This window comes from Oncorhynchus gorbuscha, linkage group LG05 (assembly GCF_021184085.1).
Source record: "Oncorhynchus gorbuscha isolate QuinsamMale2020 ecotype Even-year linkage group LG05, OgorEven_v1.0, whole genome shotgun sequence".
NCBI classification, from domain to species: domain Eukaryota; kingdom Metazoa; phylum Chordata; class Actinopteri; order Salmoniformes; family Salmonidae; genus Oncorhynchus; species Oncorhynchus gorbuscha.
In genome coordinates, this window is record NC_060177.1 from 66,768,796 (window position 1) to 66,784,553 (window position 15,758).

General features: G+C 40.4%; 1 protein-coding gene across 1 annotated transcript; it reads left to right on the forward strand.

The window, feature by feature from the left end:
- The first annotated feature begins 388 nt into the window (after window positions 1–388).
- mob1a (MOB kinase activator 1A) lies at window positions 389–15,580 on the forward strand. Its single transcript, XM_046350798.1, has 6 exons — window positions 389–810; window positions 1,345–1,511; window positions 4,851–4,944; window positions 12,653–12,786; window positions 12,885–13,048; window positions 13,308–15,580. The coding sequence occupies exons 1-6, from the start codon at window positions 797–799 to the stop codon at window positions 13,383–13,385; spliced, it is 651 nt and encodes a 216-aa protein (XP_046206754.1). The 5' UTR covers window positions 389–796; the 3' UTR covers window positions 13,386–15,580.
- The last annotated feature ends 178 nt before the right edge of the window (window positions 15,581–15,758 follow it).

Consider the following 15,758-nt stretch of genomic DNA (forward strand, 5'->3'; position numbering starts at 1 on the left):
CTCTAAATGCAAAGCTGCCCAACCGGGTGGTGTAGTACTTTCATTTTCCCTCACTCACTACCCTGGTTTATGTTCTGAAAAACTATCCTTGACTAGTTTGAGTTCACCACTGAAAACAATAGAAAATTAAAATCACTTGTTTTATTGAAAATGCCCATTTGGTTTACAATCGCCAAACGTATGGATCGCAATCGGCTTGTGACTGGTGAAAACAACCAAACGCAGACACGTGGGGCCCATTGTCATTTAGCATGTGCCTCTGCCATAAAAAAACTGAGGTGCATCCGGAAGTCAAGAATTATCTGACACTTAAATATAATTTTGTATAAATGCGTATGGCATGATGTGTAATTGCGTATCAATACTGCTAGTGCTATCCGAAATACTTGTGACGTCCCACATAAAAACCTAACAAATTTAAACTTAAATTGTGTAACTTCAGAGTTTGAACGTCCCAAGAAACCAGCATTTTAAGGACCGTATAAATACTGCTGAACCATCCATATTACAACAATTTCTGAAGTCATTTCCACGAGAATCCAAATGAGGGCGACAAACGTACATGTCGGCAAAATGTTGCGCTAACTATCTACGTCAAAATATTCTTTCTTCAGGGTACGATTACACTGACAAGTGAGAGAAGAGTTAGAAAGTTCGGAGACTTTTCACCAGGGAAGCTAGAAAGGCTGTATATTCACCAAACAACTAGTGAAACGTTCGATACGACAGTTCTTTTGAGCTTCGATATTCTTTGGTCTGCATTTGTCTTCGTTTTACGGCCGAAACTAAGTTAACGATGAGCTTCCTATTGTAAGTAAAGCTAGTTATATGTCACGTTTTTACTCGTAGTTAGCTAACGTTACCTAACTGGCTAGCTATGTTTGCATAACTTTAGATGCAGAGAGGTATACTCATTAGTCATGATGTAACCACAGATTGTCATAGTTGTCGCTGTAACTTGTTTTACGTTTTAATATAGTTAGCTAAATGCGACTAACGTTACCCAGCTAGCTAGATGAGCTAACGTTAGTTAGCTAAATAACACGATCATGTCACGTTATAGCTAGCTTAAGTTAAGTGTCACTGATGGGAACTGCTCATTGACGCATTTTTAGCATGTCGAAAACTAACGTTAGTGAACAAGTTAACTAGCAAACAATTATATATAGCATGGGTTCCTTCCTGTTTTGTTGCTGTCTGCTGATTAGAGGACAGTGTTTAACAGGAAGACTGTCAGACTTGTATGATTTCATATCTGAGCAGTGAGCACATCTACTCATCACTATTAGCTAAAACATGGAACATCGCAGTTTGACTCGAGCTCCCTCTCCTCCCTTGATCCAGTGGCAGTCGCTCGTCTAAGACCTTCAAGCCGAAGAAGAACATCCCAGAGGGCTCCCACCAATACGAGCTGTTGAAGCATGCAGAGGCAACGCTGGGGAGTGGGAACCTGAGGCAGGCTGTCATGCTGCCAGAGGGGGAAGATCTCAATGAGTGGATTGCTGTTAACAGTGAGTAAAGGGTGATTGAAGGAGGGTAGCACAGAAGATTTAATTGACACCTGTTCTTAATGACAGCCTTTAGGTTTCACAGGTGACCACACAGTCTAGTAGCCTAGTGGTTAAGAGCATTGGTTCAGTAACCGCAAGGTCGCTGGTTTGAATCTGTTGCCCTTGAGCAAGGCATTTAACCCTAATCGCTCCAGTAAGTGGCTCTGGATAAGCACGTCTGCGAAATGACTCAAATAATGCACAATTTCTTCCAGAAAACTGGTTAAATGAAAAAATATTTTGGTATCCACATATGTATGTTTTTGGTTTGCAGTTGAACAGAACCCCAAAAAATGGGAATAATTTACTAAATCTTACCTTATTCCACAAAGGAATCTGAAAATGTCCCAGACAATATTATTGGCATAAGTAATTAGAAATAATTTGATTTCAAGCACCTTTACTTTGGAATTGAACTCACCTGTGGTGTGTTGCAGGTGCCTGCAATATAAAAATCCCTCATTCAATGAGTTTGAATAGAGAAAAGGACTCATTCTCATCTTGTTGCTGTGTGTACCTCAATGAACATGGAGAAAATGAAAGAAACCAGAGAATTATCTGAGGTCAGTCATACGCAAGATTGTAGACAAGCACGGACAATCTCGAGGCTACAAGTCCGTCTTCAGACCTTGATGTTTTTGTTTCCACTGTACGCAATGTCATCAAGTTGTTTAAGGCCCATGCCACAGTAGCCAACCTCTCTGGATTTGGCCGCAAGAGAACTTGATGGATGATTGTAGCGAAGGATTGTTAGAATGGTGGAGAAAGCACCTCGATCAACTGGTGCACGGATTCAAGCTGACTATCAGAAAGAAGGTATCACAGTTTCATCTCACACCATCCGTTGCCAACTCAATGAAAGGGGATTATATGGTAGGAGACCAATCTGTCCACAGGACATTCTCCCAGAAGGATTTTGGCATGTCTAGGTGTGTTGGCAAATTGCCACCAGGCTTTCCTATGTCTCTTTCTCCCCACTGCTGAGAAAGAGACATAAAGAAAGCCCGACTGCAATTTGCCACACCTGGAAATGACAAAATCCTTCTGGGAGAATGTCCTGTGGACAGATTAGAGCATTTTGGTAAAGAATACCATATGTATGTTTTACAGAAAACAAAATGAAGCCTTTGTAGAAAAGAACACATTCTCTACAGTCAAACATGGCGGTTCAGTGATGTTTTTTAGTTGCTCTGCTGCCTCTGGCAATGGGTGCCTTGAATGTGTGCATGGCATCATGAAATCAGGAGAGTACCAAGGCATTTTGGAACGCAATGTTTGGCCCAGTATCGGAAAGCTGGGTCTCCTTAGGTCATGTGTCTTCCAGCAGGAGAATGACCCCCCCCCCCCCCCCCAAAATACACTTCAAAACGCATCCAGGAATGGTTCAAGACAAACGCTGTACTGTTCTGAAGTGGCCAGCAATGAGTCAAGATCTAAATACCATTAAACTTGTGGAGAGATCTGAAACAGCAGTTGGGAGAAGGGACCCTTCACATCTGGTAGAACTGGAGCAGTTTGCTTAAGAGGAGGTCCAGTACAGAGGTGCAGGAAGCTCTGATGGTTATAGGAAGAGCTTGATTGCAGTTATTTTGACCAATGGCTGTGCTAACAAATAAGTCTAGGGTGTCAATTTTGTTAATGCTATTTGTTTATTTTCTGATATTAAATGGATATATTAAGTTCTGAATCAAAAACAAAGGTTTAGTAATATTAACAGTGAAATTAAGAATTGTGGAGACTAAATACTTTGGTAAATTTCAACTTTTTTTTAAGGGAAAATAGTGAGTTACTTGAAAGAAGTACAAGGCTGCCAATATATTTGACCACAACTGTGGGTGTCTGCACGCATTTGGAAAAGTATGCAGTTCACTTTTTCCACATTTTGTTACGTTGAAATTGTTTTGTCTCTCCCCTTCATCAATCTACATACACAATACCACATAATGACAAAGTGAAAACAGGTTTAGAAATGTTGGAAAATGTATAATTTGTTAATGTAAATAATGTTTATTTTTTTAAGTATTCAGACGCTTTGCTGTAAGACTAGAAATTGAGCTCAGGTGCATCCTGTTTCCACTGGTCATCCTTGAGATGTTTCTGTAACTGTCCACCTGTGGAACATTTCAATTGATTGGACATTATTTGGAAAGGCACCCTTCTGTCTATATAAGGTCCCACAGTTGACAATGCATGTCAGAGCAAAAACCAAGCCATGAGGTCGAAGGAATTGTCCGTTGAGCTCAGAGACAGGATTGTATCAAAGCAAAGCACAGATCTGGAGAAGGGTACCAAAACAGTTCTTCAGCATTGAAGGTCACCAAGAACACAGTGACCTCCATCATTCTTAAAAGGAAGAAGTTTGGAACCACCAAGACTCTTCCTGAGCTGGCCGCCCGGCCAAACTCTGCAATTGGGGGAGAAGGGCCTTAGTCAAGGAGGTGACAAAGACCCCAACGGTCACTCTTGACAGAGCTCCAGAGTTCCTCTATGGAGATTGGAGAACCTTTGAGAAGGACAACCATCTCTGCAGCACTCCACCAATCAGGCCTTTATGGTGGAGTGGCCAGACGAAAAGCCACTCCTCAGTAAAAGGCACATGACTGCCCGCTTTGAGTTTGCCAAAATGCACTTAGACTCTCAGACCATGAAAAAATAATTCTCTGGTCTGATGAAACCAAGATGGAACTCTTTGGCCTGAATGCCAAGCGTCAGGTCTGGAGGAATCCTGGCACCATCCCTACAGTGAAGCATGGTGGTGGCAGCATCATGCTGTGGGGATGTTTTTCAGTGTCAGGGACTGGGAGACTAGTCAGGATTGAGGAAGAGATTAACGGAGCAAAGTACAGAGATCCTTGATGAAAACCTGCTCCAGGGTGCTCAGGATCTCAGTCTGGGGTGACCTTCCAACAGGACAACGACCCTAAGCACACAGCCAAGACAACGCAGGAGTGGCTTTGGGACAAGTCTGTGAATATCCTTGAGTGGCCCAGCCAGAGCCTGGACTTGAAAATAATCGAACAGCCCTGAAGAGACCTGAAAATAGCTGTGCAGCAACACTCCCCATCCAACCTGACAGAGCTTGAGAGGATCAGCAGAGAAGAATGGGAGAAACATGTCAAACTTGTAGTTTTGTGCCAAGGAAGACTCAAGGCTGTAATTGCTGCCAAAACTGCTATTTCAGTTTATTTTGAATACATTTGCAAACATTTCTAAACCTGTTTTTACTTTGTCATTATGGGGTATTGAGGGGGAATAAACTATTGAATCAATATTAGAATAAGGGTCTGTTCTCCGTTTCAGCTGTGGACTTCTTCAATCAGATCAACATGCTCTACGGCACCATTACTGAGTTCTGCACTGAGACCAGCTGTTCTGTGATGTCTGCAGGGCCCAGGTAAGATGGGCAGGGAGACAGACTATTCAAATGGAAAAGGAAATTCCACACCTTTTTGCTGTGGATGAATTTGACCAACTTTTGGCTTAAGAACCTTCATCAGATGGACACATTCCATACATGTTCCCTATTTTTAATTTGTAGTATTCTCTGAAATGACCTGAAGAGTGATAATGCTGTTCCACTTAAACAAAAGTAAACTGCTTTGCAGATATAACAGATGATCATATCAGTCAAAATATAACATTTCCAGTTCATGCTACAAAATCTACGTTATAAGAGGTTTTAAAAATGAAGTTATATGACTCAATGACAGAGTAAGGCATTGTTGGCAGAATAGATGGATGCAGTTCAATGCATGGATTCATTTAATAAACCAATGCATGTTTGTAGTCCAACAAATATTGCTACCAGGTTCTATAATCACAGCTGGCCTGGTACATCGTTTGCTTCCTCCAGCCATTCGGGATGCCCTGTTTCACTTTCTATGACTTTATTTTGGACAAAAGCGGACGAATGTAACTAAGGCTGGGAATACCAACACAATCAAACTACCAAGGGAAATGATCACAAGTCAGTCATAACGTGGCTAATAGGCTAGCTTATCTATTTAGGTAGCTAGTCATGATGTAACCACAGATTGTAGCTGTAACTTTTGTCTTACGTTTAATACAGTTAGCTAAATGGGACTAACGTTACCCAGCTAGCTAGATGAGCTAACGTATTTAGCCTAACGTTAGATACTTTTTTACATATCGTGTAGCTAACTATGTGGACACCCTTTCAAATGTGTAGATTTGGCTATGTCAGCCACACCCTTTGCTGACAGGTGTATGAAAATCAAGGACACCGCCATGCAATCTCCATAGACAAACATTGACAGTCGATTGGCCTTACTGAAGCGCTCAGTGACTTTCAACGTGGCAAGCTTAAGATCAGCATGTGTCGGCTGGAGTGGTGTAAAGCTTGACACCATTGGTCTCTGGAGCAGTGGAAACGCGCTCTGTGTAGTGAGGTGTCATGCTTTACCATCTGGCAGTCCGACGGACAAATCTGGGTTTGGCGGATGCCAGGAGAACACTACATGCCCCAATGCATAGTGCCAACTGTAAAGTTTGGAGGAGGAATAATAGTCTGCAGATGTTTTTCATGGTTCGGGCTAGGCCCCTTAGTTGCAGTGATGGGAAATCTTAACGCTACAGTATACAATGACATTTTACATGATTCTGTGCTTCCAACTTTTGTGGCAACAGTTTGGGGAAGGCCTTTACCATTTCAGCAATGCACCCGTGCACAAAGGGAGGTCCATCCAGAAATTGTTTGTCGATAGGTGTGGAAGAATTTGTCTGGTCTGCACAGAGCCCTGACCTCAACCCCATCGAACACCTTTGGGATAAATTGGAACGCCGACTGCGAGCCAGGCCTAATTGCCCAACATCAGTGCCTGACCTCACTAATGCTGATTGGAAGCAAGTTACCCCAGCAATGTTCTAACATCTAGTGGAAAGCCATCCCACTAGTGTAGGCTATTATAGCAGCATAAGGGGGACCAACTCCATATTAATGTCCATGATTTTGGAATAAGATGTTCGACAAGCAGGTGTCTGCATATTTTTGTTCATGTTGTGTAGCCGCTGGTTAGGATGATGACATTGGGTGAGTGGCCAACTTTGTCCCCCATATTGTTTTTCTGTGGCAGGCAAGACATGGTGTCATTTATTTAGCGAGCAAGAAATGTGTCATCCACAGTTTAGCATAGCTCTTAGTTGTCAATCAAATGTATTTAGCATTGTCAAATGGGCGGACAGGCAAGTTCCCCTTCAGTCGTCAAAACGTGGCTTGGGACAAGCATGCATTGGCGGGCAAGCAGGCTACTATTCCATCATTTAGCAGTGCAATTTTGACTGCCAACTACGAGCTGAATAAGTTTGAGGGTTTATCTACCGTTTCCTCGTTTAGATTTGAGATTATATCGGTCTTGCTAACATTAGTTGATATTGTTGATGTATAGGAAACTGAGGGAGAGAGAGCCTAGCTTTTCATGATGGTTTGATCAATAGGACTGTAAAGTTTCCAAATGTAAGACCTATTTGCAGAAATCCATTCAGGTGTAGTTTGGCTTTTTAGCCATTAAAAAAATATAATAATCTAAAGTCGCACTGTTGCTACTGCCTGTAAACACACAATCCAGTTAAAAGTGAATGATGGCAGGCCCATGTGTTTAAATGGCTTATTTGCATATAGCCCTATTGTATCTCTGATTGGCTATGGCGCACCGGTCTGTGTAGACTCCTGTCCTGGGTAAGACTGATTTATTTGCTGACGTGTTTATTAATTGTCCAAACGCATAGCCACATTCCCACTATATTACTATAGAACACAAATACCTTACTCAACGTCATTCCCAAACATTCTATGAATGTGTGAAAATGACCCTATTTAAGTGCTTGCTTGTCAGAATGTAAAAAGTGTAATATTCTTCCTGGGGGTCTATATTATCATAATACAATTTCATGTTGCTAAAACGCTGTCAGTTCCACTTAAACATGAATATGTTAGTTATTCACATGTCACTGCTATGGTCAGCTCAGGCCTGACTCCCCCCCCCCCCCCCCACACACACACACACACACAAATGTTACATTTTGATACCTAATTTTAAACTTTTGTTCCTTGCATTAGTTTCACTTCATGTTTTTAGTGTTAATGCAGTACATAACATACTTTCTGGAGTTTTCTGAGCCCATATTCACAAATCTTCTCACAGGAGTGGTGATCCGATTTATATGATTTAAAGGGGAAAATGAAGCCTAGTTCATCAGTCCTTCTTTGAGACACTTTGTCAATTGATTCTTGTCAGCTAAAAAAAAAAATGCAACAATTTGTAATATTTTACTGTGTTACACTTTGAAAAATAAATTCTGTAGGTCCAAGTCTATGGATTTCACATCACTGGGAATACAGATGTGAATCTTAGTCACAAATAACTGTTAAAAAATAAGGGGGAAAAAGGTAGGGGTGTGGATCAGAAAACCAGTCAGTATCTGGTGTGACTGCCATTTGCCTCATGCAGCTTCTCCTTCACATTGAGTTGATCAGGCCATTGGTTGGAGCCTGTGGAATGTTGTCCCACTCCTCTTCAATGGCTGTGCGAAGTTGCTGGATATTCCCTGGACCTGGAACACACTGTTGTACACGTAGATCCAGAGCATCCCAAACATGCTCAATGGGTGACATGTCTGAGTATGCAGGCTATGGAAGAACTGGGTTATTTTCAGCTTTCAGGAATTGTGTACAGATAGATTTTTGCAACATGTGGCTGTGCATTATCATGCATTATCATGCTGAAACATGAGAGGATCTCGTCATGGTATCATGGTATCTCTGTGCATTCAATTCTCTAACAGCTCTGGTGGGCATTCCTGCAGTCAGCATGCCAAGTGCACACTCCCTCAACTTGAGACGTCAGGGGCATTGTGTTGTCTGACAACCAAAATTGAGCATAGCCTTTAATTGTCCCCAGCACAAGATGCACCTGTGTAATGATCATGCTGTTTAATCAGCTTCTTGATATGCCACATTTTTCAGGTGGATGGATTATCTTGGAAAACGAGAAATGCTCACTAACAGTGGTGCTAAAAAGAAATTGAACACAACATTTGAGAGAAATAAGCTTTTTGTGTGTTAAAATAACCTAGAAAATGTTATTTCAGCTCGTGAAACACTTTATATGTTGCATTGTATATATTTTCTGTGTAGTTTTGGTACTTCCTCAGAGTTCCTTCTTCTTGCTCTAATTTCGGTCTCAAGGTCAATCAAATTTAATTGTTTAAATTTTTTTGACTAATTCAATCAAATGTATTTATAAAGCCTTTCTTACATCAGCATATGTCACAAAGTGCTGTACAGAAACCCAGCCTAAAACTCCAAACAGCAAGCAATGCAGGTGTAGAAGCACGGTGGCTAGGAAAAACTCCCTAGAAAAGGCCAGAACCTAGAAAGAAATCTAGAGGAACCAGGTTATGAGGGGTGGCCAGTCCTCTTCTGGTTGTGCTGGGTGGAGATTATAACAGTACATGGCCAAGATTTTAAAATGTTCATAGATGACCAGGGTCAAATAATAATAATCACAGTGGTTGTCGAGGGTCAGCACCTCAGGAGTAAATGTCAGTTGGCTTTTCATAGCCGATCATTCAGAGTCTCTACCGCTCCTGCTGTCTCTAGAGAGTTGACTGGGAAAGGTAGCACGTCCGGTGAATAGGTCAGGGTTCCATAGCCGCAGGCAGAACAGTTGAAACTGGAGCAGCAGCACGGCCAGGTGGATTTGGGACAGTAAGGAGTTATCAGGCCAGGTAGTCCTAAGGCATGGTCCTAGGGCTCAGGTCCTCAGAGAGAAAAAGAGTGCATACTTAAATTCACACAGGACACCGGATAAGACGGGAGAAATACTCCAGATAGAACAGACTGACCCGAGCCCCCCGACACACACTACTGCAGCATAAATATTGGAGGCTGAGACGGGAGGGGTCGGGAGACACTGTGGCCCCGTCCGACGATACCCCCAGGCAGGATATAACCCCAACCACTTTGCCAAAGCACAGCCCCCACACCACTAGCACAACCAAAGGGGGGTGCCAATACTATGTCTTCAGGAAGGCAGTGAGTTGCTACGCAACAGCTTGTATTTTTTTGTTGTTGAGAGGAATGGGAGATTCGATATTGGCCAATAGTTTTTAATATTTTCTGGGTCAAGGTTTGGCTTTTGCAAGAGAGGCTTTATTACTGCCACGTTTGGTACACATCCGGTGGATTGAGTGCCGTGTTTTATTATTTTCAACATAGGCGGGCCAAGCAGCTCTTTCAGTAGTTTAGTTAGAATAGGGTCCAGGATGTAGCTTGAAGGTTTAGAGGCCATGATTATTTTCATCATTGTGTCAAGAGATGTAGTACTAAAACACTTGAGTGTCTCCTTTGATCCTAGGTCCTGGCAGAGTTGTGCAGACTCAGGACAACTGAGCTTTTGGAGGAATATGAAATTTAAAGAGGAGTCCGTAATTTGCTTTCTAATGATCATGATCTTTTCCTCAAGGAAGTTCATTAATTTATAACTGCTGAAGTGAAAGCCATCCTCTCTTGGAATGCTGCTTTTTAGTTAGCTTTGTGACAGTATCAAAAATACATTTAGGATTGTTCTTATTTTCCTCAATTAAGTTGAAAAAATAGGATGATCGAGCAGCAGTGAGGGCTCTTCGATACTGCACGGTACTGTCTTTCCAAGCTAGTCGGAAGACTTCCAGTTTGGTGTAGTGCCATTTCCGTTCCATTATTTTTGGAATCTTGCTTCAGAGCTTGGGTATTTTCTGTATACCAGGGAGCTAGTTTGTTAGGACAAATGTTTTTTATTTTTAGGGGTGCGACTGCGTCTAGGGTATTACGCAGGGTTAAATTGAGTTCCTCAGTTAGGTGGTTAACTTCTTGTGGCTGAAATCCCGTTAACAGGATCGATTTGACAACAGCCAGTGAAAGTGCAGGGCACCAAATTCAAACAACAGAAATCTCAATAAAATTCCTCAAACATACAAGTATTATACACCATTTTAAAGAAACATGTTTCCCACCACAATGTCAGATTTCAAAAAGGCTTTATGACGAAAGCATACCATGCGATTATGTTAGGTCAGTGCCTAGTCACAAAAATACACAGCCATTTTTCCAGCCAAAGAGAGGAGTCACAAAAAGCAGAAATAGAAAGTTAATCACTAACCTTTGATCTTCATCAAACGGCACTCATAGGACTTCATGTTACACAATACATGTATGTTTTGTTCGATAAAGAAAATGTCAGTTTACATTGGCGCATTATGTTCAGTAATGTTTTGCTTCCAAAACACCCGGTGATTTTGCAGAGATCCACATATATTTACAGAAATACTCATCATAAATGTTGATGAAAATTGTTATGTTATGCGTGGAATTAAAGGTATACTTCTCCTTAATACAACTGCTGTGTCGGATTTCAAAAAAGCTTTACAGCGAAAGCACACCAAGGAATAATCTGAGTACAGCGCTTAGCCACCAAAACAAGCCATATAGATACCTGCCATGTTGTGGAGTCAACAGAAGTCAGAAATAGCATTATAAATATTCACTTACCTTTGATTTTCATCAGAATGCACTCCCAGGAATCCCAGTCCCACAATAAATGTTTGTTTTGTTCGATTATGTCCAAATACCTCCTTTTTGTTCGCTTTTAGTTCACAAATTCACAAGGCGCAGGCACTTAGTCCAGACCATGTCAAAACAGTTCAATTACAGTTCGTAGAAACATGTCAAACAATCTTTAGGGTGTTTTTATCATAGATCTTCAATAATATTCCAACCGAACAATTCCTTTGTCTTTAGAAATAAAGGGAACGCAGCTCGCTCTCACGGCCACGCGCGTGACTTAGCTCATGGCATTCTGCCAGACCCCTTAGTCAAACAGCTCTTATTCGCTCCCCCTGAGACTGTTGACATCTATTGGAAGCCTTAGGAAGTGCAATCGGACCAAATTTAAACTATTTTGGATAGACATTTACTTAAAGCTACAAACCTTCAGATTTCCCACTTCCTGGTTGGATTTTTTTTCTCAGGTTTTTGCCTCTCATATAGTTCTGTTATACTCAGACATCATTCACACAGTTTTAGAAACTTCAGTGTTTTCTATCCAAATCTACAAATAATATGCATATCTTAGCTTCTGGGCCTGAGTAGCAGACCGTTTACTCTGGGCACCTTATTCATCTAAGCTACTCAATACTGCCCCCAAGCCCAAAGAGGTTAACTGATTTTTGACTACCTTGGGTAGGTGGAGGGAGTCTGGAAGGGCATCTAGGAATCTGTGGGTTGTCTGAGAATTTATAGCATGACTTTTGATGATCCTTGGTTGGGGTCTGAGCAGATTATTTATTGCGATTGCAATGTAATAAAATAGTGGTCCGATAGTCCAGGATTATAAGGCAAAACATTAAGATCCACAACATTTATTCCATGGGACAAAACTAGGTCCAGCGTATGACTGTGACAGTGAGTGGGTCCAGAGACATGTTGGACAAAACCCACTGAGTCGATGGCTCCGAAAGCCTTTTGGAGTGGGTCTGTGGACTTTTCCATGTGAATATTAAAGTCACCCAAAAAATTGAATATTATCTGCCATGACTACATGGTCTGATTTAAGAACTCAGTGAGGAACGCTGTATATGGCCCAGGAGGCCCTTAAACAGTATTTTTTTAAAGTGATTGAGTAGGCTGCATAGATTTCATGACTAGAACCTCAAGAGACGAAATGTCGTTTTTTCTTTTTGTAAATTGAAATTTGCTATCGTAAATGTTAACACCTCTGCCTCTGCTTGTCTCTTATGCTCTTTTCCAGCTCCTGAATCTTACTCTAGTATACTCTCTACTAATCATTTATGGTAAATCTCTTCTAAGAACAGAAAGTAAATCTGTGTGCTGGTAAAATGCTTTGTGTCTAATAGGACAACCTTTTTATACCCCAAACTGGGTCTTGTTAGGAAGATGCCCTCTTCTAGCCATGTGTGACTGTCCAACAAACAGTGATGATGAATTGTGCCAAAAACATTCAGAGGAAGCCATAAAGTGAAATTATTAAAACTAAACTAAAATTCTCATTCCATCTCGCTATTGGTCCATCTCTACCTCTCTCAAGGTATGAATACCACTGGGCGGATGGCACCAACATAAAAAAACCCATCAAGTGCTCTGCTCCCAAGTACATAGACTACCTGATGACCTGGGTGCAGGATCAGCTGGATGATGAGACACTCTTCCCCTCCAAGATAGGTTAGTTAAATTTGCTTTGTATAAATTTGAAACCTTTATAAATTTAGCCTAGACCTTTTGGCTTTTAGATAATAGAACTCCCGCTCTGTCTCCCTTAGGAGTGCCCTTTCCCAAGAACTTTATGTCCGTGGCCAAGACTATTCTGAAGCGCCTGTTCAGAGTCTATGCCCACATCTACCACCAGCATTTTGACTCTGTGATGCAACTGCAGGAGGAGGCTCACCTCAACACCTCCTTCAAACACTTCATCTTCTTTGTCCAGGTGCCACTTCTAATACATTCCAAATATCAAATGTTCTCTTTATTGCTGTTTAGAAATGATTGTCATGATTCTATCAGAGGAGTCTTGTCATATTTCATGTCTCCATGAATGTAGTAAATGGTATTCTATTCCAATTGATGTATTGTGCAATTATAATTAATGGTTAACAGGCATACTTGTTACTATCCTGTGTAAATATAGTATAGCAGGTAAAAAGTTGTTTGATTACATATGGCTTGTGTGGTATTTTACTGTGTAGGAGTTCAACCTCATTGATCGTCGTGAGCTGGCCCCTCTGCAGGACCTCATTGAGAAACTGGGTTCCAAGGACAGATAAACACCTCTCTCTCGCTCTCTAACCCCCCCCCCCCCCCCGGCTTTCTGTAACTTCTTCACTTGGCCTTTTCTTTGTCCCTCTATTCATTTACCTGTATGTTTTCTATTCTAGTGTTTTGCTCTCTCCCTCTAGTTGTCTGTTGACATTGTTTCAGAGCTTGTTTTGTTAAAGCTCACTAGTCTTTAAGTTAAGATACCAGGGTGTAGTATATTAAATGCATTTTATTTTTGGTCGTTTTGTTAAACAAATTCTATAATTGGGACCTACTGACCTGAACTGTGGACCAATATAATTTAGGAGTTTAAATGGAAACCAACATTTCTTTCCTATAGGATTTACAAGCACATAATGTTTTTATATATTTTTTAAACTATCATGTTTTTAGTCAATGTACTTAAATACTGTTTTTTGGATCTTTATCTGGAACAGTTTTTGTATTTTAGATTTTTTTCCACTTAAGATGAACAAAGTTGCAAAAGTCAGGGGATATTGATCAATAAATATTTGCAGTGTCACTTGATATATACTTGTGAAATAGATAATCTTCCATAGTTCATAAACAATCAGTGATCATATTTTTATGCTTGACTTAACTGCTTAGTTGTAATAAGGTATTTTAAGAGAACGCATTCAAGCATCAGAGGATGACATTTTGAAAACAAATGAAATGTATAATGTGAATATTTTGATCTTTCTCATTTCACTCAAATAGCACAAAATGTGCCTCAGTAAAAACATAACTATGTCAAATTCCTTGGATGTCTTTGTCCTTATGCTGGTACTTAATTGTAATATCAAGTCAATTCTTGTTTTATTGTTTATTAAACATACCTTTACTCAAGCATGCAATAATAGCAATAGTGCTCGCACCAATACATGACAAAAGTGATAGGTCATTTTTTTATGTGATATCTTTTATATATTTTTTGTCTTATCTGAGTGTGTGACATGTTAACTCACCCTAGTCCTTATGTGTTCAATCCAGGCACAGCGCTAAAGCAGTAGGGCTGTTGGTTGTGCCACCTTGACGCAAATTAAATTGATCATATTTCATCCAAATTCCTTGCCACAAATGGAATGTTATTTATAAAGAAAAAAGCTTAGTATTTACCCTCTTCCTGATATGGACTGAGTATAAAGGTCTAGGCGCTACTCCATTTGATACCTTAGACATGCTCCGAAACCTTTGACTTAAGTTTAAAAAAAATATTTTTATCCTCCTGCTGTGGGCTGGATGTGTTAATGTGTAGTTCATACATGCATAATCAATGAGCAGAATTACTGTCTTACCTCAATTAGCCACGAAATCCCAAGTTTAAAACCGACTGTTTTATGGAATCAGTGCTGTGCCATTTTCCCCCAAGTGGGCCAGTCCCCTAGCAATTTGAGTTCAACCAATGAGATCCAGCCCCTTGCCATATGAGTGACAGCTAGCAAGAGGCACATCATGCACATACAGCAAAGTGAGAGAGGTCAATGACGTGTTGCACATATCTGCACATACTTGATGTAGTATGTCATTTTTGGGGACCACTTGGCTCATTAGTGCTACTTTCAGAACTACTGGCAAAAATTATAGAAAAGTACAGGAGAATCTTTAATTTAATACAATGTAATTATGTTTTTTTTACACAACTTATCCCTTTTGGCCCCTTGGTTGGAAAATACATCTGTGTAAAAAAACATATGGTCTACTAGTCAATACATGGTTTTAAGCAATTGTAAGATTGGTGTTTCTTTTTATAAATCTCCAGCGTGTTTGTAACAAGTTTTCCTAATATGTGCTTATGTTTGATCTGTCTGGATAAAGTCACCTGATATTCCGCCAGTATGTGTGCTTATAGATTTGATTATGTTCAACATTGATTTTCAATGTGCTGTTACATTCCCCATAGGAAATTATGTTGGGAATAAGACAATACACACCGTATGTTTCTGGAATAAGTCAAGTGTAGTTTTTGGAGTTACATTTTTCATATTGCTGTTGAACCATTCCTTTAACTTTGGTTAAATGTATATTGGAGGTCATTTGTGGGCAATGTGATTGTTACAATGCTCAATGTGAGTCCAATACTCTGCTGTAAATAGGATAATTTACAGAACATTTATCTGAACAAAACTGTGCCTTTTTAAAATGTCTGAAATTACATTATTCATAGCAGAATAGCTTAATTAACATTAAATTAATTTGTGGAGATTCTGTTTGTATTGAAATTATTTTAAATGGTGGGGTTTTTTAAAGACTAAATGACACCTTTTCTTGATAATAACCCATCTTGACCATTCACTGCTTCCACTCTCCCTCTGCCTGGCATAAGATCACATCTACTACTTTTAACAACCACTCTCATCAATATGTCCTAGGCTATTGGT

Coding starts and splice junctions, on each gene's coding strand:
- mob1a (XM_046350798.1), top strand. Junction 12,787..12,884: donor ACTCTTCCCCTCCAAGATAG/GTTAGTTAAATT, acceptor TGTCTCCCTTAG/GAGTGCCCTTTCCCAAGAAC. Junction 13,049..13,307: donor ACTTCATCTTCTTTGTCCAG/GTGCCACTTCTA, acceptor TTTACTGTGTAG/GAGTTCAACCTCATTGATCG.